At 42.3% G+C, this 25,092-nt stretch overlaps 7 protein-coding genes and 1 pseudogene across 9 annotated transcripts; 3 read left to right on the top strand and 5 right to left on the bottom strand.

Moving 5' to 3' along the window:
* The first annotated feature begins 10 nt into the window (after positions 1 to 10).
* On the top strand, positions 11 to 4,589 carry LOC104000329 (probable protein phosphatase 2C 62). The gene is made up of 5 exons (XM_009422340.3): positions 11 to 246; positions 886 to 1,134; positions 1,298 to 1,574; positions 3,545 to 3,699; positions 4,233 to 4,589. Exons 1-5 carry the CDS (start codon positions 214 to 216, stop codon positions 4,368 to 4,370), a joined length of 852 nt encoding a protein of 283 aa, XP_009420615.1. The 5' UTR covers positions 11 to 213; the 3' UTR covers positions 4,371 to 4,589.
* Positions 4,590 to 5,958: 1,369 nt separating this feature from the next.
* LOC104000330 (DEAD-box ATP-dependent RNA helicase 42) lies at positions 5,959 to 10,070 on the bottom strand. 3 transcript variants are annotated; one of them, XR_010501842.1, is made up of 5 exons: positions 9,927 to 10,070; positions 8,280 to 9,812; positions 8,102 to 8,177; positions 7,589 to 7,687; positions 5,959 to 6,232 (listed from the first exon to the last, which is right to left on the bottom strand). XR_010501842.1 is itself a non-coding variant. In XM_009422342.3 (4 exons), exons 1-3 carry the CDS (start codon positions 9,981 to 9,983, stop codon positions 8,112 to 8,114), a joined length of 1,656 nt encoding a protein of 551 aa, XP_009420617.2. In that variant the 5' UTR covers positions 9,984 to 10,070; the 3' UTR covers positions 5,959 to 6,271; positions 8,102 to 8,111. The 3 variants fall into 3 exon arrangements, 2 of the variants coding, with proteins under 2 accessions (XP_009420617.2, XP_009420616.2); XM_009422342.3 differs by lacking the exon at positions 7,589 to 7,687 and having other exon boundaries at positions 5,959 to 6,271; XM_009422341.3 differs by lacking the exon at positions 7,589 to 7,687.
* Positions 10,071 to 11,851: 1,781 nt separating this feature from the next.
* Positions 11,852 to 12,819, top strand: LOC135650715 (ethylene-responsive transcription factor 4-like). Its single transcript, XM_065170265.1, has one exon. The coding sequence runs from the start codon at positions 11,917 to 11,919 to the stop codon at positions 12,673 to 12,675; it is 759 nt and encodes a 252-aa protein (XP_065026337.1). The 5' UTR covers positions 11,852 to 11,916; the 3' UTR covers positions 12,676 to 12,819.
* Positions 12,820 to 13,227: 408 nt separating this feature from the next.
* On the bottom strand, positions 13,228 to 14,737 carry LOC135650716 (protein C2-DOMAIN ABA-RELATED 5-like). The gene is made up of 3 exons (XM_065170266.1): positions 14,523 to 14,737; positions 13,839 to 13,934; positions 13,228 to 13,597 (listed from the first exon to the last, which is right to left on the bottom strand). The coding sequence occupies exons 1-3, from the start codon at positions 14,631 to 14,633 to the stop codon at positions 13,307 to 13,309; spliced, it is 498 nt and encodes a 165-aa protein (XP_065026338.1). The 5' UTR covers positions 14,634 to 14,737; the 3' UTR covers positions 13,228 to 13,306.
* Positions 14,738 to 15,098: 361 nt separating this feature from the next.
* Positions 15,099 to 18,139, top strand: LOC135586131 (jacalin-related lectin 19-like). The gene is made up of 5 exons (XM_065171246.1): positions 15,099 to 15,225; positions 15,306 to 15,372; positions 16,449 to 16,501; positions 16,597 to 16,809; positions 17,683 to 18,139. The coding sequence occupies exons 3-5, from the start codon at positions 16,499 to 16,501 to the stop codon at positions 17,938 to 17,940; spliced, it is 474 nt and encodes a 157-aa protein (XP_065027318.1). The 5' UTR covers positions 15,099 to 15,225; positions 15,306 to 15,372; positions 16,449 to 16,498; the 3' UTR covers positions 17,941 to 18,139.
* LOC104000546 (uncharacterized) lies at positions 18,125 to 20,756 on the bottom strand (annotated as a pseudogene).
* A 338-nt stretch (positions 20,757 to 21,094) lies between these two features.
* On the bottom strand, positions 21,095 to 22,664 carry LOC104000334 (pentatricopeptide repeat-containing protein ELI1, chloroplastic-like). Its single transcript, XM_009422346.3, has one exon. It carries the CDS (start codon positions 22,608 to 22,610, stop codon positions 21,243 to 21,245), a length of 1,368 nt encoding a protein of 455 aa, XP_009420621.2. The 5' UTR covers positions 22,611 to 22,664; the 3' UTR covers positions 21,095 to 21,242.
* Positions 22,665 to 22,998: 334 nt separating this feature from the next.
* Positions 22,999 to 24,483, bottom strand: LOC104000335 (uncharacterized). Its single transcript, XM_009422347.3, has 3 exons — positions 24,084 to 24,483; positions 23,689 to 23,997; positions 22,999 to 23,584 (listed from the first exon to the last, which is right to left on the bottom strand). The coding sequence occupies exons 1-3, from the start codon at positions 24,399 to 24,401 to the stop codon at positions 23,090 to 23,092; spliced, it is 1,122 nt and encodes a 373-aa protein (XP_009420622.2). The 5' UTR covers positions 24,402 to 24,483; the 3' UTR covers positions 22,999 to 23,089.
* Between the last annotated feature and the right edge of the window lie 609 nt (positions 24,484 to 25,092).

Genomic DNA, 25,092 nt, shown 5'->3' with positions numbered 1-25,092 from the left:
AGTTGCGAGCGAGGGGAAACGCGGCCACCACCGACCCAGCAACCACCAGTGACCCGTACGGTGGAGATTCTCCCGTCGGGTCCCGTGGGGAGTAAACGGGGGCTTCTTCGATCCGTCTCTTCCCCCTTACGAGATCAGTTCTCTTCTTCCTCTCATCCTCCTCTTCCATCAAAGTCGTCGGTTTCGAGCACAGGGTACGAGCGGATCACGAGGATGGCGGGGAGGGAGATCTTGCACAAGATAAAAGTACGTTGACCTCCATCACAGCTTACCTGAATTGCTTGTTTCTCGACTCCGAACCGGAATCTGTTCTATTCTGCCCATTTTAGAATGTGGTGGTGGGAGGAGTCTCAATTCATTAAAAGGATCCTCGTTTTTCCTCTTCCTTATGATGTGTTCTGTGATCGCGCTTCCTTTTATGGATCTCGAGTGATGTTCTTGTTCTGATTTAAGATTGTGGTTGCTTTATGTTGAACTTGATTCTGAAATCGATAATAATACGCCAAAACCCGTTGAGCTGAAGCTAAGTGATGGGAATTTGAAGTCCAAAGAGAGCATCTTCTCATCAGATTAGGATTGCAAACTTGCTGTTTGACAATTGTGAGGGTCATCTACTACTGTCAACAGTAAAATTTTCTTTGTACAAGCCAAAAGCTCGAGATCTTGCGATTCTAAAACGGAGGTGAACACTGGTGTTACAGTTTATCCGAGATTTTTCCTGTGTGGTATATGCATTCCTTCGGTTTGATTATTAGAATTCATAGTTTGTTTTCTAAATTTTCTTTTTGATTACATGTTGTTCTTTCATGTTAGCATTTGAGTCCTTTGTTTAGGATGTTGTTTCCGAGTATGATTTGCTTAGATATCATGATGTTGTCTGTGCAGGTCAAAGCAGGGTTTGGTTCCTCGTCAGAAACTGGAAAGGGCAAGAGCAAGATTGCTGGTAGGAGTATTCGACATGGCTATCACTTGGTGAAAGGGAAATCAAGTCATCCAATGGAGGACTATCTGGTGGCAGAATTTAAGAAAGTTAATGATTATGAATTGGGCTTGTTTGCAATTTTTGATGGCCACTTGGGTCATGATGTTGCAGACTATCTGCGATCTCATCTTTTTGAGAACATATTGAAAGAAGTAAGCGTTTTATTTGTGCTCTTCCATTCCATTATGTAGATTGCATATTTACTTTAGAGGTCTTTTTGCATTATATTGATCATGTATTCAAACTATTCATATTTCCAGATAAGAATTGCAGGTTTGAACATGTAAATTTTGCTAACCTTAATCTGACATGCAGCCGGAATTTTGGAGTGATATAGAAAGTGCCATCAGGAAAGCATATGAAAGCACTGACAGTAAAATACTGGAAAAACAAGCTGAGTTAGGAAGAGGAGGTTCTACTGCAGTTACAGCTATACTAATAGATGGTGTGAAGCTTGTGGTGGCTAATATTGGAGATTCACGAGCTGTTATTTCCAAAGATGGTGTAGCCATACAACTTTCTGTTGATCATGAGCCAAGCAGGGAGCGATATTTGATCGAGGAAAAGGGTGGTTTTGTGTCAAACATTCCTGGTAATCTATGACTTCTATTTTGCTACTTTATGTTGTTCGAATTCACAATTTTAACATCTAAGCAATAATGATGGCAAGTTTCACCTAAATTTACATTCAGTTTCAGAAAATATATCTGAATTTGTTATACCGAAAACCCCGAGTTGTTGAAGTTTAGTATATACTTTGTATCCGAAGAACAGAAAACAAATTATATCAAACTTTTAGGAAACTTATATGGTATGCATCAATCCCCCCTGTGGTCATCTGATCATGTTTCACAATTTCAGATATCAATGTATGGCAATAGTTTAAGAAATTAAATATCATGTGTGGTCAAGTAATGATGAAACTTTAAGGTCATAACAAAAGTTTTTGGTGTAAAGAACAGTGACTATTTGCATGATTGGGAATGTCTAGATCAAAGATACAGCTTGATATGTTCCCAGTTTTGGAAATCTACAGGACAAGGTACCAATACATTGGACAGTATACTATATCGCCCAAAAACATAACAAAAAAGATAACACCAGCGTATGGTATCAGTCCTTGGCCAGACCGATAAATGTCGGTCGGTATCCACTGAAATGACCAGTACTTGAAACCGTGGTATAGATCCATGTAGGTGAGAGACAAGCGGAAATTGTGTTTTGAACTGTTTCATTGCAACTATGGTTCAGTTGGGTGACTTTTCCTTTTTTCATTTATTAATTGAAGAGTTTTAGTGGCTGTCAATTGATCTTGAAATAAACTCAAGTAGAGAAGAATAGTCGGTCGATTATTTGTAGATTTAAAAACTACATGAGATTTCTTTCTTAACATACTTTGAAGAGGATGGTTTATTGATTGACCAATTGATCATAAAAGGAGAGTATCCAACAACAGGATTGATGTTTTAATTGGTCTATGGCCTACAATATCTTAGACTTCAATTGAGTTTATGTGATAAGCACATTGCTAATCTTATTAATTGACGAATTCTACTCTAAAAGTCACGCAACCTCTTCTTTTATATTTAATCCTGACTTGGGGGAACCATGGGCATTCTTATCTGTTTCTTATGCATCACCACTGCAATATCAAGCTTTTGGTGGTCTGGTCTATTTCTCTATATTAGGCAACTGCAGCTACATGTTACTCAATGGTCCATGTCATGGAAAACCACTATGCTTAGCCTACAAAATTTATGCTCATGCACAACTCCAGTTTAGCCATTTTCTTATGCTTAGCCTACAAAATTACTAGCAATGGCCTTTTATTCATAGACTATCAAGGCCCAAGTCTAGCTAAATAATTTGCTGGGCAAGACCTTTTCTTTCTTTTTACAGAAAAAATGTATTCTAACAAATTCCCATCTAAAATGAAGCCTCCCAAAATTCTCCAATTCTTCCTGATTGCTTATCAACTTTCTCTGAAAAAGAAAAACTTTGTCTAAAGTAGGACTTCATAGAATCATGCATTCACAAAATGAGAAATATTCTATGTAGTCAAACAAGCCAAAACCTAATCCATGCTAGCACCTTTGTCAAACTAATCACTCCTAGTCGAGAAAAGGATACCATCGTTCGGTCCTTGTTATAGTTAGGGATTAGGAGGAAGAACAAATGTTTGTCATGTTGAAGGTGATTAAGTACTCCAAAATAGGTGGTGTTTATCCATTTTTCACGTGTTTGATATTTAGCTAATACCTTAGCCTTGACTGTTTCCTTGTCTTCCAATCATATTTGTGTGCCATCAAAATTAGCGTAATCCACCTTAAATTGGCAGTGTTTAGTAGAGATATGACTGGGTTTATGTCTGGCTGATGCAGTTAGGGTTGTCTATCAATCATATCATAAAGAGAATTGTGTCAAGTTGTTTGTAATGCAAGTCATGATAAGTAATTCTATGTGCCACCTAAGACTATGATTTGCAATTTTGGAAATCGATTGTTGAACACTGTGTATGAGCCCTACAAAGTGTGTGAAATATCGTATTCCGAATTATTTCAGGAGACGTGCCACGTGTGGATGGAAGGCTGGCTGTGGCAAGAGCCTTCGGAGATCGGAGCTTGAAGGAACACCTCAGTTCTGATCCAGATGTGGCTGATGAAATCATTGATGAATATGCAGAGTTTCTAATCCTCGCAAGCGACGGATTATGGAAGGTAAACGCATCTAACTAGGACAAGCACTAATTCATTCGATAATTTGATTCGTAGTTAAATATTCTGTGACTACCCACAATTAAGTCTCTCTTCTACGACTCCTGCGAAATGCATAATGTCTGATTTGTGGGTTTAGATGTGGTCCCTATTTCAGAAGAGGTACATTTATGTATTTGATGCATAAAAGTCCTTTGCCAACATAAGCGTATGCCCCAACATGCCTTGAACCTTTAAATCAAATACATCAGGAGAGAATGATAAGACTAGCAAACAAACCTATCATCGACAAAGCAAAGGTGAATAAACGTGGTAAGTTCAGTAAAAGAAAAGTGGGAATTTGCTTCAGATTCTTGTATTGTAGCGGGATAATGTTACTGGTAACTTGTAACCAAGTACATTATATACCCTTCACAATCACAGCGAGAAATAGATGAGAAAATTACTGTCTTCAGGTCTTAGCTATTGTATCTTTCTTTTTTCTTTTTGTTTCCTTCGTCCGATAATATCTTCCTTTCGTGTGTCCATCCATCCAGGTGATGTCAAACCAAGAGGCAGTGGATTTCATCAAAGATGTCAAGGATCCTCAAGCTGCAGCCAGGCTACTGACAGAGGCGGCTGTTGCAAGGAAGAGCAAAGATGACATCTCTTGTATTGTAGTTAAGTTTAACTAGCTAAGATGTTTCAGAACTATCTACCACAACTGCACATCACAATATGGGTTGTGAAATGAAATATGTTGGTATAAATTATGGGGTGCAGTCTCAATAAGATTGGATTCTGTTTTGATGCATCCTCTGTGAAAAACTGTGTTGGTTATGGGCAGTGTGAAAGCAAATTCTACTTCCTTTTATTGCTCAAAAAGTTGTATCTTAAATTGCTGTTCTTGCTTATGTCTCGACACACTACTGGAATGATGGAGAATGCTGCTTTTTGTCTTCTAAATTCCGGGTTGGATAATATGCATTGGTGTCTTCCTACTCAGATTGGCAATTGAGTAACTCACGATGCTTTGCTTTGTTGTTGGTTTGTTTCAAGATTCACTTGTACACTATGAGTTACAGAGATGAAAATTATAATCGAATTTAATTTTAGCCAATTATATATTATCCCTTATAATTAATTAATTTTAATATTTTGAATCTTATATTTTTAAAAGTTATATTAGGATTTCTATATTTATGAAAGTGAAACATTTAACTCTGCTAACGAAAATATCATACATGCTCAATGATAAATCAAAGTAAGATAAATCAAAGTAAGATAAAATCAGTGAACACAAAATCAACAGCATAAGAAGAAATGAGATTAAATATTTCACCTTCATAAATATAAGAATTTAAATGTAATTTTTGAAAATATAAAAATTAAAATATTAAAGATAACTGATTACAAAGGATAATCTATAATTAACTCATTTAATTTTAATAGAATTAGTACAACAATAATAAAACCATAAATCTCAATTATTTAGAGACGAAGAGTTATATGTCTAGTTAAATTAAAAATATTTAAACTATTATTTATAATTTCTGTTAAGATATTTCTAAATCATAGATAAGACACACTTCATGAATAAATTGAAGATAGATATTATGACTTGAGTAGTTGCGAGTAGAATGACAGCATCAATTTAGACTCGAGGAAGCAGAGACTTAAAACTTGTCATTGGGCTCCTAAGGTTCTCAACTTACATTCCACAACCAGTGAGACACCTTCTTAAGGCTTAAATCTCACAGCATAAATAGATTTCATGTGAAGGAAATTAAGTGAATCCGGATTATGTTTTTCTTGCAAAGTATATTGGACCTCTTTATATATAGAGATCGTAAACTTGCAACCATTTGGACTAATTAAGAGCAATGATCATAACATCAACCACAAAAACCCCCCAAAACATATAAATAAAAAACTAACCACAAAAACGATAGAACAGAAACCATAACCACTAATTTCCTGATTAGTTGCGACTAGAATGACACTTTTATTTTAGATTTGAGCAAGTAAATAACCCCAAGCTTCAAATTGGGCTCTTATGAAGCTTGAATTGAGGTTAAAGTTGTTGTACTCTCAATGCATAGCATGAGTGGAGGGAAAAGGAAGTAGGCATTTAGGCAATCAAAAACCATCTTTCCATTTCCTTCATTCCCCTATACTTTGGTAAAGGACAATAGGCATTCTCAGATATGAGTTTGAAACTGTATCAGCTGGAAGTAATTCCAGAGAAATCATTTCAAATAGGCAGACATTGCTACAACAGTATGACAATGAAAATTCTAAATACGGCATCAGACATGACTCACCTTGTGTCAAATAGTTTTATGAAGCTTAGACACAGTCCAGAGTTATATCGTAGTAATTGAATTCCATACATCTGCTTTGTGGGCTCAGAAAGATCACCCAGAGATGCATATTGGATAGGATCAGAGATGAACAATTGTTGGATAATCATATAACCAATTACATCCAATTTGATTGATATCTATTATCTACTCTCCACCTGCGCTCCGTCTAATGATCCGATGCTTCAATCTTCCTGAAGAAGCACAATTGTTTAGAAGAACCAAGGTAATTGCTGTTCAGATTTATTGGAGGAGAACGACAGTCGATGAGAAAATCGATGATTTATTAACATCAGTATCTCTAAAAGAGATAAAAAGAAGCAACTCATATCCTAAATAATGATCAGCGAGGAATACAAATATTAACAAGGAAAACAAATTATAATGAAGAAAGAAAGCATACGGTTAAACATACTGACTGTCAGATGTAAGCTTGAACAAAGATGAACACGCTATCAATATAATTATCTTACAACTGACTCAAACGAAGATCTTAAGATGCCCTTTTTATGAGGCCTATATACTAAGCAAAGTGACTTCTACTTGTTTATGCACATACTAACATGAGGTTTGGCAAGGTTTATTAGTTCTTATATCATTATGCTACACAATTAAAGTTTAACCATGATTATCAATCTGAGACCCAATCTATATTTGATCCAAAATAATGCTTCATATTGAAGTCCTGAAAAAATAGATGTCATGTAAGCAAAGATATGTGTGACCCTTTCCAAGCACAGAGTGGCAGGAAGCTTGACCGGTGGGTTGTTCTCATCTGCTGTCTGATTCAAAATCAAAAGTTTGAGATTAAGAAACAAAGCCAAGGTCATTTTCTTATATTTTCAGACAAGAGTTGGATGGCTAAGAGACAGAATCATGCATCACCAGAATAAGATAAATACACAAGCAAAACACCACCGAAGTCGTCTGCAGTCTTACTGGTTTCATAGTTACTCATTGAAAAAACATGTATTTGCCTCAAAGTTAATGCTTTTCAATCTAACTTAATTTACATGCAATAGATTACCTAAAGACAATAGATTAGTACTCATGGGACTTGAACTGACAATACAAGAATACAAAGAGGAGTGAACTTAACACAGAAACAGTGAACTATGAATTTCACAATTTCATTATACAATATACACAATCAACAAGCAACAGCAAACATCATGCAGCAAATGGAAGGAGCCAAGATCTTAAGATGTCAGAAAGACAAATATTGAGCAATTAAAGGACAGCAACCTGTGTAAAGTTTTCTTTGCAGCCAGTGTGACAACCAACCCTGACTGTGTTGGAATAATGGAAACAGCTACTCTGCTTCCAACGGGAAGGCAGCCTATACTAACCCTTCCCAGACCCTACATTTACAGAAACTTTGTGCACTGAAACACCTAGCAGAGTCAGATCAATCATTTTCCAAAACAGTTATTGAAGTATTGAGACAACGAAAGAGAATTCCCAAGTTACCAACTCATTTTATTATCCTAAAGGTGCCACGTAAAAACCTATAATAGTTTATCAACATAAATTTTTACAATAATAATAACCTGAATCTTAGTCAATTATGCAGTAGTGAAATATCTTGATCCTCATGAAGACACCAGTGCCAATACTGAAAATGGAAATAGGAGGAAGGAGACTCAACCCTGAAAAGGAGAACATCGTGTTTTTCAATAAGAACAGTGCTAAGAAAGTTATAGAACAATCTATAACTCTGTGATATATGGGCAAACCAATCCACTTTTTCCATCCTTCTAAGGAACAAGACAACCAATGATCTTCTTTATCAATAGGTGAAAATTTTAATAAACTAGAAGGAATACATTGCATGACGATTCTCTGACTGATGAATAAAGCGCCAAATAGACTTATGCTAGTGCAGAATGCTTGAACATAAGATTACAACAGGAACATAAAAAAAGGATGGTCCAATGCAACAGACACATACACTAGCAGTAAATTCAACAACCACTTAGCAATAATCCTACCATGGGGAGAACAAATCAATTTTCAACCGAGTGCTGCAGAACATAAACGAGTCACAAAGAACAAGAACTCACTATACACTTTTCACCGTTGTGGTTGCCTTCTTGCCAAGGCAGGACTTTTCTTTGGTATGTAAACCTTGTAACTTACCTATTAAAGAAAACAGGTGTATGCAATTCAGATGTAAAGGTGTTTTACACTTCTTTTTGCACTTAAGGAATTAAGACCGAATACAAGAAGCTCATAACCTACCTGCACTAGTTCTCCATCATGCATCCTAGAGAATGTCTTTTGTTGAAACTGAGACCCTTTATCTTCATCCTTGTTTTCATTTTCACTTTCAATTCTTTGATCGGCAGGTAATGCTGAAGTTGGTTGTCCAACAGACTGATTTACTGCAGCATCACATACAGTGCTACTTTCAGGTTCAGCAGCTGCACTCTTCTCTTGCTTGTCTTTTATTAGTGAGGAATGCTGCAAAGACATTTTGTTAGATGGCTCTTCTATCCAGTTTAATTGGTTTGGATCACTTTGGCCTTTGTTGGAGTTATCTGGGTCTTGTTCATTTTCTTTTCTAGAGCTTCCACTGGAACTTTGACGTCTAATCACATGGCTTGAAGTATCTTTCTCAGCGGGAATATTCACAACAGATCTAACTCTGGGTTCAGCTCGCCGGACTTCACCTTGAACATCTCCTTGGCATTCATGGGAAACAGCGAACTTTCCATCTGAAGATTTGAAGGCATCTTGTGCCTCAGCAACCTTAATGGGATCCTTGCCACATTGAGGTTGGCTGGAGTCATCTTCCTGACAACCAGTAGACCTCGTGTTTGCAGAAAGGCTTCGTCGGAACTTTGCGAAATTATCCAATGCCCTTTGTCTTAATTGTGATTCTAACTCGACAGCCTCCGGACCCCCAGAGTTGTCTTTCTTCTTCCTAGTAAAATCATCACCACCACCATCAGCATTCTCAATTGTTTGCTCACCACTGATACTCAGCACCATTTCACTGTCCTTTGCATTCCCATTCTTTGCTAAAGCCTCATCATTCTTTGCATTCCTCTGAGGAGAATCTTGATGTGTGTCCGACTTCCTGCCCCCATCATACCTATCGAAATCATCGTAACTTTGGATAATTCTGTCTCCCTGCTCATCCTTTCCATGAAATCCTCCTTCGACCACCTCTCTGTCCTCTGCCATAGCCAGCATCGATCTGAGCCGCCTCGGCTGTTCAATCTCCCGATACTTCTCCTCGCTACAACTTCGGCTTCGGCAAGCGCTTCCACCGGTCCGGCCGCTACTCCGACTCCCTCCACAAGTAGAACAACTCCGAGACCGATACCTACTCCCACGCCGATCGAAGCTTGTCGTCCTCCTCCGCCGACCTCTCCCCCTCTCCACATCCCCATCCCTCCCTCTCCCTCTAGACCGACTTCTCGCCCTCTGCTTCGCTCTCGGAGGCGGGCTCCTCGAGACGCTACTGCCGGAGGAGCTGCTCCGGCCGCGGCAGGTGGAGCAACTCCGGCTCGACGCGCTGACGCTGCGGTTGCGCGACTTGCGGGACCTCTCCTTTTCCTTCTCCTTCTCCTTCTCCTTCTTCTTACTCTTCTTCTTCCTCTTCTTCCTGTCGTCGTTCTTGGGCTCCCTTTTCCTCTTCTCAAGCCTCTTCGCTCGTTTCCTTCGGGAGCGAGGGCTGCCGTCGTCGGAATCGGAAGACGAGCAGGAGGAGTGGCGGAGGCGACGGCGCTTGTTGGATTTCATTTTCTTCTTCTTCTTTCTCCTCTCCTGATCAATTACATCGGTTAGTCACGAAATCGAACCCCAGAACGAGAGAGAGGAGTAAACAAATTGGAACAAGAAATTAGAAATTGATGGCGGGATGAAATGGGGAAGGAAGACCTCATCGTCGGAGTTCTTCTTGGAAAGCCTCGGTCCGACGGCGGCGGCGTCCTTCATCGGGCGGAACTGCTAAGGGAGATCGAACGCCAGGCCGAGAGAGAGCGAGAGAGAGAGAGAGGGATAAAAAGGGAACCCAAAGTGGCCTATGAGGGGTGCGGGGGACTCAGTCGGTTACCCAAAACGGTCCGATTCATAGTGGACAGTTGTGATCGTCGTAAAGATCGATGGCATTTTCGATATAAAAGGCAACATCAATGGTGAAGTTGTCATCTTATTCTATTGATGAGATATAAGTTGCGACTGGAAATTAGAATATTACATAAGCTCGGAGGCTAATGTGAATGGATGATGTGATGTGGAAAAGTGTTTTCCACATATGTGCGAATTCTAAAAAAAACAGGTTTTTGTTTTTTATTTCCACATACCATTTTTTATTTTTTTTTCTTTTAAAAAAAAATAGATTAATGCCAAAACGAATACATAATTGGCTGATCAATTAGTCGCATTGGTATTTTCCTTAAATGCTCCTATTTTACAAATCTCAATAATATATTTCCCCTTTTTTCTTTTTCCTTCCCTCTCTTTACCACCAATTCAACGGGATAAGAACCGATCCAATAGACTAAACTGAATAATATAAATAAAAGTTAATTATTATAATATAAGATTATAAAAAAATGAGAGTGAGATTAAGATTTATAAATTTTAAAATAATAAATTATTATAAAATTATAAATTTATGTTGATACATTTTTTAAAATTTTTATATATGTAAGAGTTTATGTTAAATTTGAATCTTTTTTAGAAAATATTTTTTTTAAGTTATATAAGTAAAAATTTTAGAAAAATGGTTTGTATTACATGTTGATCACAGGACATGTAATCTATGCTTGTGTTGCAAAAGCTGGATGCTTAGGATGCAAGCGGGTGGGCCAATCAGAACCGTTCAATTTTTCAGTGCAAAGTGGACATACGTACAGGGAGATACATACATACATACATACGTGCATTACATATTGTATGATCCTGCGTGGTGTCGTACGGGTGAGGAATCCGTTGGCCGTCCGTTTTCCTGACGGTCGACATCAGCCCCCGTGCACTTACGTTCCCGCCTCCACCTAATCAAATCTGCGGCAGTAATTGCGCCACGCCTCGACGCAGGAGACATCCGCCCGTGACACCGAAGACCGGGGTCACGTAGCTGACATGCGTCACGTTTTTAGTGCGTCTGTATGATTCCGGACGACTGTTGGTCGAATTGACCGGTTCAGCGGCGGTTCGCACCGGGCGAACCCCTCCACGCAGCCACACTCCATGATCCGGATTTCTCGCCGCGGACCCGGTCGATGCCGACACAACGGTGGGCCCTGCGACATCAACCGCACAACCCCCCCCCCCCCCCCCCCCCCCCCACAACCGTTTCAGAAAGATATGCTACCCGCACGTCCAAGTCTTACCCGTGTCTCTTACGTGCTATGAATCGAGCCGGACCGCACTGGTTAGTGACCCAAATGGGTGTGCTGGTGTCCACGTTTCACGTATCTTAACGCCCTTCCAGGTTAGCGCCGTTATAGCGGAAATAGCAGAAGCTGCCGCGATGGGGGTGTCCAGACTGCCGCGTGCCACGTACACAGCTCATGAATTGGTTGTGATTTCGGCCTGTAAAGGCGCAGCAAACAAAATGACCTGCAGCGTACGATGGGTGGGACCCTTGGAAGTAGTATCACAGGGTGAACGTCGGGGGTGGGAAAAAGATGTGAGAGGACGTAGGCTGATCCCGATCGGGACGCGGGCGGCGAGGTCAGACAGTCAAAGCGCTCGTGGACTGGACCCAATCACACTTTAGTTTGCGATCCCTGCCGTCCATTCGTCACCACGTCTCGTATATAACGCCCGCAACGCCAAGCGGAGGTACAGAAGAAACGGAAACGTACGGGGGCGCGAGGAGACGCGAAGAGCCGTAATAAAGCCAGACTTGGGGTTCGTCTCCATGGCGCCGAGAGGGAAGGCCACCACCGTTGGCGATGGAGAAGGGAAGGAGGCGCATTTCCGGGGTGTGAGGAAGAGGCCGTGGGGACGGTACGCGGCGGAGATACGCGACCCCAACAAGAAGAGCCGCATCTGGCTCGGGACCTTCGGCACCGCAGAAGAGGCCGCGAGGGCCTACGACGCCGCCGCCCGCGAGTTCCGTGGACCCAAGGCCAAGACCAACTTCCCCCACGCTGACGCCTGCAACGGCCCGCGCGGCGCCGACGGCGGAGGGGGCACCGGCAGCTCGAGTAGCCAGAGCAGCACCATGGACAACTCCGGGCCGGAGGAGGCAGCGGCAGCGGCAGCGATGCCCTCGCTTCCCGCTCCGCTCCCTCCCTCGCCCGATATCAACCTCGTCTACAGGGGCCAGGGCGGGGCCCGCTTCCCCTTCCAGCCGTACTCTCCGGTCATACAGGCGGCGCAACCATTCTTCTTCCTCAACACGGTCGCCAGATCCGAAAATTTTCCTACCTCCGACGCTTCGATGACGGCGTATCACCGGCAACTGCCGCTTTGTCAGCCTACGATCATCGCTTGCTGGCATCCGCCGCCCGCCGTCACCGTTGCCGCCGTCACCGCCACGCAGAGCGACTCCGACTCTTCCTCCGTCGTAGATCACCACCCGGACCATCGTTCTCCTCCTTCACCGTCGGCGTCGCCTAAGTCGTTTGCTCTCCATCTGGATCTCAACCTTCCTCCGCCCCTGGACACAGCATAACCCCCACGACTGCGACCGCTCGATCGTCGCAGGGGCTCATCCAGTCTTGTGATCTCAACAAACTCCCATTTCCCTTTTTGTAAATAATTAACTTGTTTTCTTCCACCGCTAAGAAAAACAAGGAGCCGGCCATCTCCGAGATCAGGACACAGATCTCTAATATAATTGGTGTTTCCTGTCGTCAATGAAACGCGTTTGCCCGTGCGTTAGCCGGCACGTCCGTGTCATGCTCGGTTCCTTCGCTTCGTTGCTTTAAGCAGAGTGCTACGTGTGATTAGTGGGCCTTTGACCGTCCATCCGGAGGAACGGTTGGTATGCTGAAGCGATTTGTCGTCACGCGGGAATGTGTCAGCGGAAGCGTCGCGCACGTGAAGGGGCCGGCGGCATCGGGGCCGCAGCTTAATGCGGGGCCCATATCCCGACGGAGAAAACAGTGGGGTACGTTTGCGGGTTTAGTTTACTCGCGTAAGAGTATCTTTATTCGTAACTAGTGCGGAGGGCCCAGTGGATGGTCGAAGGCGAGTGGTGGGTTCAGGAGATAGTCCCAGCATATAAAGAAAAGCTATCTGAAACGTGGCGGCTTGCCACTGTAGCAGGACAGCACGGTCCGACCGTCCTTTTATTAACATATCTAAAAGCCAGGAGCACCGGGGATGGAGGTCCAGAGCAACTGCAGCTCCAACTCGCCACTCTCCACATTTCTGAGCCTGAGGATGACGTCCTGCACAACCCTGCCATCTTTCCAGGCAATGGGACTCTCATCAGCAAAGCAGTTCTTCCTGTTGGGCTTCACGGTGGTGATGATGGTGCCATCGGGGAGGTCGGACAGGTTCATCTTCACTGCCTCCACAAACGCCTGGATATCGATCTCGGCGTCGCCCATCTTGTCGTCGGGGGTGAACGTGTCCTTGTCGTAAACCTTCTGCAAAAGGTTCGTGGAAATCAATCAGAAACACCACATAAGTCCTCTCAAGTTTCGCTCTCTCAGTTCGACTTTGTTTCGTGCAATGGAAGACCGGAGAATTCATCTTCTCATCGGTACCTTCTGCACTACGGTAGTCCGAAACAATTCGTAGAGAGAACATGAAAGAGGAAATTATCCAAATCTTCTGATGAATTTACGTAGAAGGATAGTAAGATTGTAAGCAGAAACAGATACATACAATCGTAATTGGTTGAATGGGTTCTGAGACAGAAAGAGTCAGGTCTTCATTCCAAACTGGATTGACATTGTGCTTCTTAACGCTAGTCTTCAGTTTCTGACCAACAAAAGGATAGGTAAGAAACAGATGAATCATCATCTCTACTAAATGAAATGTTTATGAAGCTAAAACAAGATTAATATGTCGAATTGCTGAGTAGAACTGCCACTGAAAAAACCTGTTGAGAAACAATATATCAAGCAGGTTTCGATCATCTCAGACATCTTCCATAATATACAATATATGAGATGAAGAACCAATAGAACAAATCACAATAAAATCATTTCGATCATCTCAGCATCAAATAGAACCAAGATAGCCATTGTTTTTATCAGATCCATGCGCAATCTATATCCAGAAGAAAAATCTAAACAAATCACAACAAAATCATTGCGATTGCTGTTGTGGGAAAATAATCCCCAATCTGCCTCAAAAGTGGAAGAAAAGAAGAAAAATCTGTGTCTGGAAAATACAGATCTGGAAATCGCTCCCATTAAACTCGTTCAAAAGCAGGAGGTAATTAAATACGTTGGATGAATCATGATAATGTGATACGAAAACCAATCAAGACTCTGAACTCGCAAGGAGAAATCCAGAATATAAGGATCTCTGAGACGAAAAGGATGAGAGGAGATGCGATATGACCTGATGGCCCATGCGGATGACGACGTAGGGGTCGCTGCCCGTGGCGTCACGGTAGGCCAAGTTAACACCCCTCAATACCTTCACCTTGAGCAGCCCCAACAGATTCTCCATTCTCTCTCTCTCTCTCTGGTTGTCGATCTTCTCTCTTCCAAGAACAAGGATGAGAAGAGGAAGAAAGACAAGATGGAAAGAGGAAGCGAGGGAGGGGTGTCAGTTACGACCGACGAAGGAGACGAGCCCGGGGAGATTAAAAGGGCAGCGAAGAGTTGACGTGGCTTCGCGGGGCCCCGTATCGGGAGGACCCACTCAATATCCGGATGGACCCAGTCAAACAGATGTGAGCCATTCCATTTCGTGCACTATAATTTCTTTCCTTTTTCTTTATTTTTGTCATTTATGAGAAGGCATCGTATATATATATATATATATATATATATATATATATATATATATATATGCAATAATAAGATTTGGAGTGACTGATATGCCATCTCCAAATTCTGAATTCTGAAAGGATAGATATGTAAAGCCTCAAAAGAAAAAGAAAAAGAAGGAGAAAGAGAGAAGATAGGAATCAAATGACTTTAGGTTAATTGCAACGTGTAAAGTGATACGCAACAGGCAAGTTGGTAATCTGATCACTTTCCCTTTTCCTTTTAACCCTCATCTTTCTTCCCTAATCCTTGGCATTCTTGCTGCAGAGGTAAGCAGTTCTTCTTCTCCATGCTATCTTATCATTGATTACGCTTGTTGTCACTCTAAGCTTCTGTTTTCATCACGTAGCTCTCATACAATGCAACTGAGCACCGAACTAGTTGGATTCATCTTGCTTGTTCTGAACTTTATTTAGGTCAGTACTCTGTGAGATTGTTGGCACAGACTTGATTACAACTCCCTTTTCTTTAGTGTGTGTGTGTGTGTGTGGAGTATGCTTAGGAACACAATGTTGTACCCTTCAGGTGTATGTCATTTTGTCTCTGTGATTGATGCTGGCTATCCTTGTATTAGCTTTACTAATAATACCCTAGGTTTCCTGCCAAAACTTGTATTGTAGAAGATGAGCTCAAGCTGATGAGCAAGAAACACAGAGAGATTCCTATGTTCATGAATTCTCAAACCATGGCAGAAACCCTACTCATGTCTAGAAGTAGAAATGCTGGAGTGCACTATGATTGGGTGATTTTGAGCTCAGTATACAATTGCCTCCAACTTAATCCACCAGTCAGCCAAGCTTTCATATAGACTATACTGGACAGATAGGTATATGCAGCAATACATATATCTATGTAATAAAAGTTGTGGAGTAGCAACCAGGCAATAGAAGTTCAGTAGAATTTACATACATGAAACTAAAAGAAGATCAAATATTACATATCTCAAATATTATGCATGTTAGCAGGTTTCGGATTATGATTTTTCATTTGCTGAAGCTTTTTTATTCCTTTTATATATTGCTTTCAGGAGGCTATGTAGGTGGGTTTTGAGGATTTATATGAAATCACTACTGATCTGTTTTTATAGGTGCTGTATAGTTTGTGAATGTATGCAACCCTTCAGATCTCTCAGCAATTTCATTTCAGCTAAAATCAGACTTTGTTACACCATAGTGCATTGGTTCTCATGCCATATGATTCATTGGAGGATATATATTTCCACCAGTCAAAGTACATGTTTTGGCCTAAATTTGTGGTATTTTTAGTACATGGAATAGTCATAAATGTATCAAACTCATGACAATGTACTCATCATCTATTGTTGAGAAGTGACACAGCATGCCCTGTTCTCTTTCTTTCTGAAGGAAAAGCCACAAAGATCAAAGCCACACAAACCAAGAAATAATACCATTTGAATTATTCATCTGAAACTGGAATTCAAGCACACAAAAAAAACAAAGTCTGTAACATGCAACTCTCTGTGTGGCTGCAGTTGATCCGGAAGCTGGAAAACCTAATCCAGTGAATCTTGATCGAGCAAAAATGGTGACTATTCAATCTTTACTTGTGCTTGGAATGGGTTTTTCTTTGATTTGAGGTGACAAATAGTGCTTACCTGCATTCTTTCTATGGTTTCGAAGAATGAATCCCAAACAGGGGAAGTCTTCATCAAGATTGGACCTCACGGAATTTCGAACGGCGATGAATGGGATGATGGGTGCCTTGATGGAGTAAGAGAGATCTTCATATGGCATGACTCAACAGCATGTTCACTTCAGTTTGTGTATGATTCTGCTGGACAACCGGTGTTGTCGGACAGGCATGGAGCTGAAGATGGAGTTAATTTTGACACGGTAAGACATCTAAATAAATCTCATCCTTATTATTATTATTATATTTTTTTTTTTATCATGTCTGAAGTATTATGTGAGTAAAAGATTATTTCTAGTTAGTTAAAAGATTTCTGGATGAATTCTCCGAAAAGCTCCTTATTTTAGATTTTTTTTTTCCCGATTGGTTTTACGTTTCTAAAAACACATTGTAACCCTATTCAAAAACAAAAATGTTTTAAGCGATATAAAAATATATATATATTTTTGTATGTACTTGTTGGATTTTGAGTTAGTCACAATGCATTTATAGATATGCTAAAAATACTCCTTCCCTATTCAAAAATATTGTAAATGAGAAAAATGTGGGCACCGACCGCCGAACGAAGAAAAACAAAAAGAAGATCAAAATGATGAATTTTTTGAAAATATTATAAGGTTTTGTGGATCACTTTTATCTTTCATTGCTGATTCACTAGTCAATGCTGTGTTACCGGAAACATTGAATTAAATGGGACTATAATTCTTATTGTTACATCATATCTTTGAGGACGAAAAATTGAATTAAATGGGACTATAATTCTTGGTAACCACTTTTCTAGTAAAGACAGTCAGTACTAACATGAGAAATATTAGGAAGGAATCCTTTCTGCTCAAAATAGTTGATGTCATGGAAATGTGTTAAGAGAACTTACTATACATATCGTAATAAAAAACGCCAAACAATTATTATTTGTAATAATAGAAGAGAGAGAGAGAGAGAGAGTTACTTTGTTGTTGTCATTACTTTTACCTGTTTAACATTATAAATATATTTGTGATTTTGGTGTAATTAAATGCTATTTTATCTCAATTTTAACATGCAGGGATAATTTTGGTCAAATTTGGTCTGTGCAGATTGAACTGGAATACCCTTCGGAGTATCTGACAGGCCTACGCGGTCAGACTCGGAGATTCCATGGATTTTTTACTTCCCTCATGTTCTTCAGCAACAAAAGAAGTTTTGGGCCCTTTGGATACTGGGATAATGACAGAGAAGCTGACTTCCAATGGAAGGTGATGGGCAACAAAATTTGTGGGTTTTTTGGGCGAGCTCAACCCTCTTCCCTCACTGCTGTGGGCATTCATCTCAGAGCCCTGCCCAAAACTCCATGAACGAATGAAGCTGATGAGATCTGTAGGAGTTGGTGTGAAGACCATCAGTGCGACAGCCTCATTTCGTGTCAGTTTCGTCTCACACTCGTGTGCCTGACTACATGGTGTTCTGTTCTTTCAACTCAGTTTGCTGGTGTTCAATCAAGCTCAGAATCTTTATCATAAACTATTAAAAGCTTTTACTAAATAAGTTAATGGATACCTTTGACAAGTATGTCAACCCACCGTATCTCCATGAGTGGTGAGCAGCATCGCGAACCAAAGACAGCTCCAGAGACAAAAGGGCGACAGCCATGAGGGTAAGACCAGAAGTGAATCCTCCCACTGTGGACAAGAGAGCACACGATTAGTTGGTGGAAAGCAACATGGCTTCAGCATTCAGCAAGTGAATTTTATTGGGAGAAACATTAATGCCACCTAATGCTGCAATACTGAATCTTATTATCACAAACAACTTCCAAGTCTGGATGCAAAAAGCACAGGCGGTTGGAACAGTACCATGATCATGAATTTGAGGGAACTTAATAGCTCCATTAAGTACTTGAATTTTGCATATGAAGCACTTGACTAAATAACTAATCATCATCATCATCTGCAAAAGAAAAAAAAAAGTTCAAATGAATAAAAGCAAATAACATGTATTTACTGATGATTCCCATAATCATAGTTTATAAACCGACCATATTGGTAGGTACAGACATGTATTTACTGACCCGAGGATGAGTTAGCATGCAAGCTGTACCGGTTCGGAACGCATGTACCATCAGGTTCGCTTTTGAAGCCAGCAACCCTCTTTACTCTATTATGAAATATGAGCATTATATGTGACTTAATATGATGCATTATATTATACACCAAAGTGTCGTATCTATATATACATTCTTTGGATTGGTCTCAGATTTTCTGCTACCCCTAAACCAACCAAAATTTTTTGGGCAAATTAGATCTTTGTCCCAAAAGAGTATCTAAAGAGGGTTTTAAGAGCAATCATAATGATCCTTTGTTCTCTAATTTTATCCCTACAATATTTTCTTAATTCAATTGATAGTCATTCATTTAGAGATGATTAAATTAGAGTGCATGTTAGATGACTAAAACCAAATTATGTTGAAGCCATATGTTCTTATCGATAACCTGAGAAGGACCAACTAATTAGTCATATTAAGAGGAAAAAGATAGTATCAGACTAATTTATCAAATGATAGGCTCAATGGAATAGCAAAACAACAGCTTATAAATATGCTTCATGAGCATTTCCCTATGTGAACTAGGGAATTGCAAGAACTATGAACTAAGATCCTCCTGATCAATATGCGGAATCTGCATTAATTCTGTGTCAAGTTGCAAAATATGTGATTTTAATGAGCATGGCTGATTGATTTGATGAATTTAACAAAGAAATAAGCATCAACAACCTTTCACACAAAAATGACCTAGAGATTCATAATTGAGTAGAAATAAGGCGAAAAATCTTGGATGGTAAGAAACTTTTGTAAAAACATAAAACAAGAACTTGATTGGCAAAACAAATTATCAGCATCTGCCACAAAAGATTGAAGCATAAGCATACCAGTCTATTTATGCAATCCATTCATTTTAAAAGTAAGAATCTAATAGGCATTACAGATGGAATGAATGACATCCTCAATCATTTATAAGTTCTATTGGGCTGAGCAACAAGCATACCAATAACAAATAATTTGAGTAAATTCCACAGGTTATTCTAATGTTCTCCAATTCCTATGCCACATTTCCTTGCACTTATTTTCCTTAGTTTGTTTCTCGATAATATTCACTTCTGCAAGCGCATTATTCATGCAATTCACAATCTTTGCTTTCAACACACGTACACACTCACTCTTCTTCCATGGCGTGTTGTGTTGCCATCATAGTATTCCACTAGCCTCCGCTAACACCACCTCGTTTCAGATTATCAGTATTCCCAATCCATCTTGCACAAACTTTCTATCCTAAATACCCTCAAAGTGAGGGTTCACAAAAAGATCAACATTCTCTTGCGTCGAGTGGTGCTATCGAGAGTTCAATAGTGCCTTCACTATGTCGAGATTATTCTATCATGTTAAATATGCAGATGGCCAATTGGTGAATAAGCTTTCACATCCTTTGGCTTTCAACAAGTGGATATAATTGATGATCTTCCATTGTATGCCATTTTACGATCTCTAATCTTCCGATGGCTTCCACCAATTCCACCTCGCGTCAGATGATCAACATCTTCCGCTCCATCTCCCACAAAAAATCCTTTGTTTCCTCACAAATCCTCGCCTACCATCGTACCCTCGTTCTCCTAAATCCAGTGCCATTAACAAGAATTACCAGTAAATTAGGCTTTCGGATTCCGTTGTGGCATACACAAACGGCCAAATTCGAGACTAAGAAAGCGATAATGCAGTAGAGGGAGCAGCGAGGAATGGGACGAACCGAAGTATCTGCGTTCATTGGCGGCCTTGGCCTTGTCCAGCATCTTGTCGAGGTCCCCCTTGAGCTTCTCGTCCCCACTTCACGAGCTGATTGACGAAGACGGCCCCCAACCCCATCCCCAGGACGTGTTCCCACGGATCTACAGCAGAAAGAGACCGATTTCACCCGCTAAGATCAAACGGAAGAAAATCCCGATCGACAAGAGGAGGAGGACTAGAGTTGGATGCGAAGAAGAAGACGACGTACGTCGCATGTAGAGGGCGTTGGAGTACATCTGCGTGCCCAAACCTAGGCGGTCTCCCACCATCGTCGCTGTGGCCTGCATTTCTTCGGTCTCCTCCTTCCTCCTCTGCTGCTCGACGCCCCTCTCCTTCTCGTCCCCGATGATCGAGTTCGAGTCCTCCCCTCTTGTAGGGTATCTTTGGGGCTTATCGTAACGGATTCGGCCACGTAGACGGACCCGAACAGAACCCATAACGTCATTTCACCGATATTTGGGCCAAATCTTATATTATTTTAAAGCTCACGTATTGACATGACAATCCTTAAAAAAATAATAAAAACATTATTTATTATTTACTATCCTAATATTACCGATTTTATTTTCTTTTTCTTTTTCATGACCCCTTATTATTTCGCTCATCACTCTTTGCTCTGAAGAGAAAAAATAGATAGATGAAGAATAATAATAATAATAATAAAAGAGGTACAGTTCCAACTGCAACCTTTCAAGCCCATCTGTTGCTATAAATTAAGAGCATAATTGTGAGACAATTTTCTGGCATTTATAGCCATCATCATCATCTACTTCTGCAGCCATTAATGCTCTTCTTACCCATCATCTATCTAGGAATAAACAATCATTTCATTGTTGCAACTAGGGTTCTTCGTTCCTTGACCTCGATGAAACTAGACCCTCTTTTCTTCTTCACAAACTTTTCATCCATCAATCTTCTCACTCGCTCCACTTCGTTCCACTTGCCTCCCAGAGCATACAAATCAGATATGAGAGTATACACTCCACCATCTTCATCAGGCACGGCCATGCTCAAAACCTTCTCTAACCCCTTCTTAGCAATCTCAAAGTTCTTGTGCTTCCTGCAGGCCGCCAAGAAGCAAGTCCAGATGACGATGTTGGGTTCGGCTCTCATGTTCTCGATGATCTTATACGCATCCTCTAACCTCCCGGCCTTGGCGAAAAGATCAACCATGCATCCGTAGTGATGAATCCCAGGCTCGTATCCGAACTCCTCCACCATGCTCACATAATATCTTCGACCCTCCTCTATCAGTCCGGCATGGCAACACGCATTGAGGACCCCCGTAAAGGTGATCTCATTGGGCCGCACACCGGCTTCCCGCATTTTATCGAAGAATGCAACCGCGTCGTTGCCGTGACCGTGCGTAGCCAATCCGCAAATCATCGCAGTCCAGTGCATGACGTTCCTTTCGGGTATTCTCTCGAACACGTGAAACGCGCTCTTTAAGCAACCCGACTTGGCGTACACAGCAATGAGCGACGTCCCGAGATGCACATTGATTTCCAGCCCATGCTTCTCGGCGTACGCGTGGATGGACCTCCACATCAGCCGCAGCGAACCAGTGCTGGAGCCGCCGGAGAGCAATGTCACGAGCATTAGCGGGTCGGGCTTCAGGTCCCCGTCGCTCATCATGTCACGGAAGAGGGCGAGGCCGATGGCGCGTTGGCCTCTCTCCATGTAGGCACCGATCATGGTGGACCAGGTGGCGATGTCCTTCTCGGGCATGGCGTTGAAGAGGGTGCGGGCGGCGGAGAGGTCGTCGCTGCGGGCGAGGCAGGCGAGCATGGTGTTCTCGGTGACGACGTTTCGGTGGGGGATTTCGTCGAACAGGGCACGGGCGCCGACGGGGGAGGAGAGGGCATAGGCGTGGAGGAGGGCGGATGCGACGTATACATGCGAACAGAGGTTGGTCTTGATGAGGTAGGCGTGGAGGTGAGGGAGGAGGGCGGCGAGGGGAGCGTGGAAGCAGGACTTTAACGCGAAGACGGCGGCGTGAGTCTCGAAGGGGTCGTCGTGAAGCCCTTGCCGGCGTCGGACACGGAGCTTGAAGAGGCGGAGAGCTTCGCGTGGGGACGAGGCGGTTCGGATAGCGGAAGCGGAGGCGGATGCGGCGGCAGCGGCGGAAGGCCGGTGGAAGACATGGGAGAGAGGGACGTGGGCTAAACGATGGAGTTCCAGGTTTGGCATTTGGCGGGAGGGTGGACTTGAACCCGCTCAACGTTATAATCCATTTGGTAAAATTACATATGTATCCCTCCAAAGTGTTTGACTGTGACCATTAATCAAAATTTTATTTTATATTTTTTATATGATTATTATTATTATTTATTTATTGGACATCTATAAGAGATATAATGTTTTCTTACCAAATAATAGATTTATTGGCCAGTTGAGATTTATTAGGATTTCTACTTTTGTTATTACATATTGTAATTGTAACTAATATAATTTAATTACATAATGTAATTATTATCGTCCATCTAACTAATATAATTTAATTACATGTTTTATCGAAAGAAAATAAAATTTAAAGTAATGTAGAGGGCAGAGACATTTCATCTGCGAACTATGCGTCTTCCCCGTGCATGGCAATGGACGTTTATTAGATGTCATACAAAGGCACGCATTTTCACAAACAGATGGTAGGGATGAACATTTGCAGGTGATCACTTCCCTCGGAAGCCAGCCATGATCTCCTTTGGGGGGATGAAGCAGTCCACCGAAAGCCCTGCAACATCGAACACCACGTCTTCGATCCTCCAAGCCTCCTCCATCCTGATCCTGCTGCGCGGCGCAGATGCGTCGCCGAAGCGGAGAACCGTGGCGGCGGACCTCCCTTGGTGAGCCACGAGCACTCCGTCAACCTCTCTGTAGTCCTCGATAACGCTTCCGATGGTGGTCTCCCAGTACATGGCGTCGGAGCCCGGGGCTTCGACTCTGGCGAGGTGGGAGTCCTCGATGTAGGTGAGCAGACCGCTCCTCTGGCTGAAGTATCCATGGAGAACGTGCCTGATTACCTCAGCCGGTCCGTCGCATCTCTCGGCGACCGCAGCTCGATCTGCTGATACTTTTAGCACGAAGCAGTTGTCGCCCCTGATGCGCTTCTCGCCGACGCACCGGGCTTTGGCGAACATTCTCGCCGTGCTCTTCGGGTCCAACCCCTGCGATCAGTGCAAGAAGCATGACGTGAACAGAGAGTTGGCCGCAAATGTTAGTAGCATTAAAGCAGAGAAGGAAGCAAAGACGCAGTGAGGCTTCTCCTCACCTGAACGAGTCGCCGCAGCGGGCGCTGCGGGCCCCTGGCTGCGTGTGTTCCAAGCCATGGCACGCTCCTCCACACCACCTTGCCGTTGCTACCGGAAACCACCTTGTGGCCGGCCACCACAAGCTCCACCGACCACATCCCCGGCGACTTCTGCCACAGCACGAAGCACCCACGCTCTCCCCCGGTTCTCGGTGGCTCATGGCAGACCATCTTCACGGTCCCAGCTGCGTACATGCTCTTCATGCACTGTTTCAGGCATCCTGTTGCGGCCAAGTATTGCTGAATGATGTAACGAGCAGAGCACGTTTCCTGCCATGGAAGAGAAGAATTCGTCAGCAAACTCTGGTGATGACAGACCTCACGTTGAAGTAGAGAGATGGAGAACAGAACATTACCATGGGACTATCTTTGATACAGAAGATGTGGGTTGGTGCATCAATGGTCACCGGAATGGGAGCCAATGGACACCCCAGCACTCCAAGAATTAGCCTCAGATCCGTCCTCTTCGATGCGCTGCGGGCATGGAAAGGGGTCGAGGAATGAGCCCCCGACATGGCTTTGTCCATGTGCAACCGCAGCCATGTTCTGATCACTTCCCAGTATCTCTCCTTCTTGGCTCCTTCTCCATGTGCATCAGGGTCAGGGCCTTCCATTAGAGGCCCCAGTGGCTGCACAGAGCACACATGGTTCCTTCCTCTGCTTCTTGGACCCATGACACACCTATGATCACAAGAATGATGACAGATGAAGGAGATGCAATGAGTGAAAGAGAGAACCAAGGAGATGGTTGTTGGATCTGGTGTCTCAAATGCTATTAATATAAGAGAGAGAGAGAGAGAGAGAGAGAGAGAGAGAGAGAGAAGGGTAGGTTCTTTTGAGCTAGAGACAAAAGGGAGACAGCCTATATGTTCCACTGGCAGGGGAATGAATTCAAAATGGCTGCCTCCCATGTCTTGGGTTTCCTCCTCATTGCCTTTAACTTTATTCCCTACATCCCTTCTGCAAGGCTCTGCAGTCCTTTTCAAAATGCTACTGAGAGACAGTGATCAGCCAGTGGCTCTGCAACACTCACCCATGAGATTGGCAACACATGCTTGTGCCTCCATGTTTCTTTGTAGTCACAAACTGGTTTTCCAAAGGTTCAAATAGGGTGGCTGATAGTTGATGAAAGTGGCAAGGCAAAAGGACCAACAATGTTTCTATGAGAACCAAGAAATGGAATCCAAGGAAGGTTAGCATTCATTGTGGCATGATTTCCCTACTCCTCATCAGCTAATCACAGCTTTCCATGGGTTATATGTAGACCAGGCCAAGAACATGGTTATCAATGATGACCTTCCAAGCTAAGTTATGCATCTGATGTTAAACTGCATCTGTCACTGATGGGGCTCTTACAGATTCACA

The sequence above is a fragment of the Musa acuminata genome, chromosome BXJ3-10, assembly GCF_036884655.1.
Source record: "Musa acuminata AAA Group cultivar baxijiao chromosome BXJ3-10, Cavendish_Baxijiao_AAA, whole genome shotgun sequence".
In the NCBI taxonomy this organism is placed as follows: domain Eukaryota; kingdom Viridiplantae; phylum Streptophyta; class Magnoliopsida; order Zingiberales; family Musaceae; genus Musa; species Musa acuminata.
Note: the sequence above shows the minus strand (reverse complement) of the source record. Positions and strands in the feature narration are given on the sequence as shown.

What these genes read in the sequence shown, in the direction of transcription:
- LOC104000329 (XM_009422340.3), top strand. Translation starts at nt 214, where the DNA reads ATGGCGGGGAGGGAGATCTTGCACAAGATAAAA. An exon ending in TTGAGAACATATTGAAAGAA is followed by an intron (nt 1,135 to 1,297) that starts GTAAGCGTTTTA and finishes TCTGACATGCAG; the next exon opens with CCGGAATTTTGGAGTGATAT. An exon ending in CAAGCGACGGATTATGGAAG is followed by an intron (nt 3,700 to 4,232) that starts GTAAACGCATCT and finishes CCATCCATCCAG; the next exon opens with GTGATGTCAAACCAAGAGGC.
- LOC104000330 (XM_009422342.3), bottom strand. Translation starts at nt 9,983, where the DNA reads ATGAAGGACGCCGCCGCCGTCGGACCGAGGCTTTCCAAGAAGAACTCC. An exon ending in AGAAGAACTCCGACGATGAG is followed by an intron (nt 9,813 to 9,926) that starts GTCTTCCTTCCC and finishes GTAATTGATCAG; the next exon opens with GAGAGGAGAAAGAAGAAGAA. An exon ending in ATGATGGAGAACTAGTGCAG is followed by an intron (nt 8,178 to 8,279) that starts GTAGGTTATGAG and finishes TTTCTTTAATAG; the next exon opens with GTAAGTTACAAGGTTTACAT.
- LOC135650715 (XM_065170265.1), top strand. Translation starts at nt 11,917, where the DNA reads ATGGCGCCGAGAGGGAAGGCCACCACCGTTGGCGATGGAGAAGGGAAG.
- LOC135650716 (XM_065170266.1), bottom strand. Translation starts at nt 14,633, where the DNA reads ATGGAGAATCTGTTGGGGCTGCTCAAGGTGAAGGTATTGAGGGGTGTT. An exon ending in TCATCCGCATGGGCCATCAG is followed by an intron (nt 13,935 to 14,522) that starts GTCATATCGCAT and finishes TTTGTTGGTCAG; the next exon opens with AAACTGAAGACTAGCGTTAA. An exon ending in CCATTCAACCAATTACGATT is followed by an intron (nt 13,598 to 13,838) that starts GTATGTATCTGT and finishes AACCTTTTGCAG; the next exon opens with AAGGTTTACGACAAGGACAC.
- LOC135586131 (XM_065171246.1), top strand. An exon ending in ATGGAGTTAATTTTGACACG is followed by an intron (nt 16,810 to 17,682) that starts GTAAGACATCTA and finishes TGGTCTGTGCAG; the next exon opens with ATTGAACTGGAATACCCTTC.
- LOC104000334 (XM_009422346.3), bottom strand. Translation starts at nt 22,610, where the DNA reads ATGCCAAACCTGGAACTCCATCGTTTAGCCCACGTCCCTCTCTCCCAT.
- LOC104000335 (XM_009422347.3), bottom strand. Translation starts at nt 24,401, where the DNA reads ATGGGTCCAAGAAGCAGAGGAAGGAACCATGTGTGCTCTGTGCAGCCA. An exon ending in GTATCAAAGATAGTCCCATG is followed by an intron (nt 23,998 to 24,083) that starts GTAATGTTCTGT and finishes CTTCCATGGCAG; the next exon opens with GAAACGTGCTCTGCTCGTTA. An exon ending in CGCTGCGGCGACTCGTTCAG is followed by an intron (nt 23,585 to 23,688) that starts GTGAGGAGAAGC and finishes CACTGATCGCAG; the next exon opens with GGGTTGGACCCGAAGAGCAC.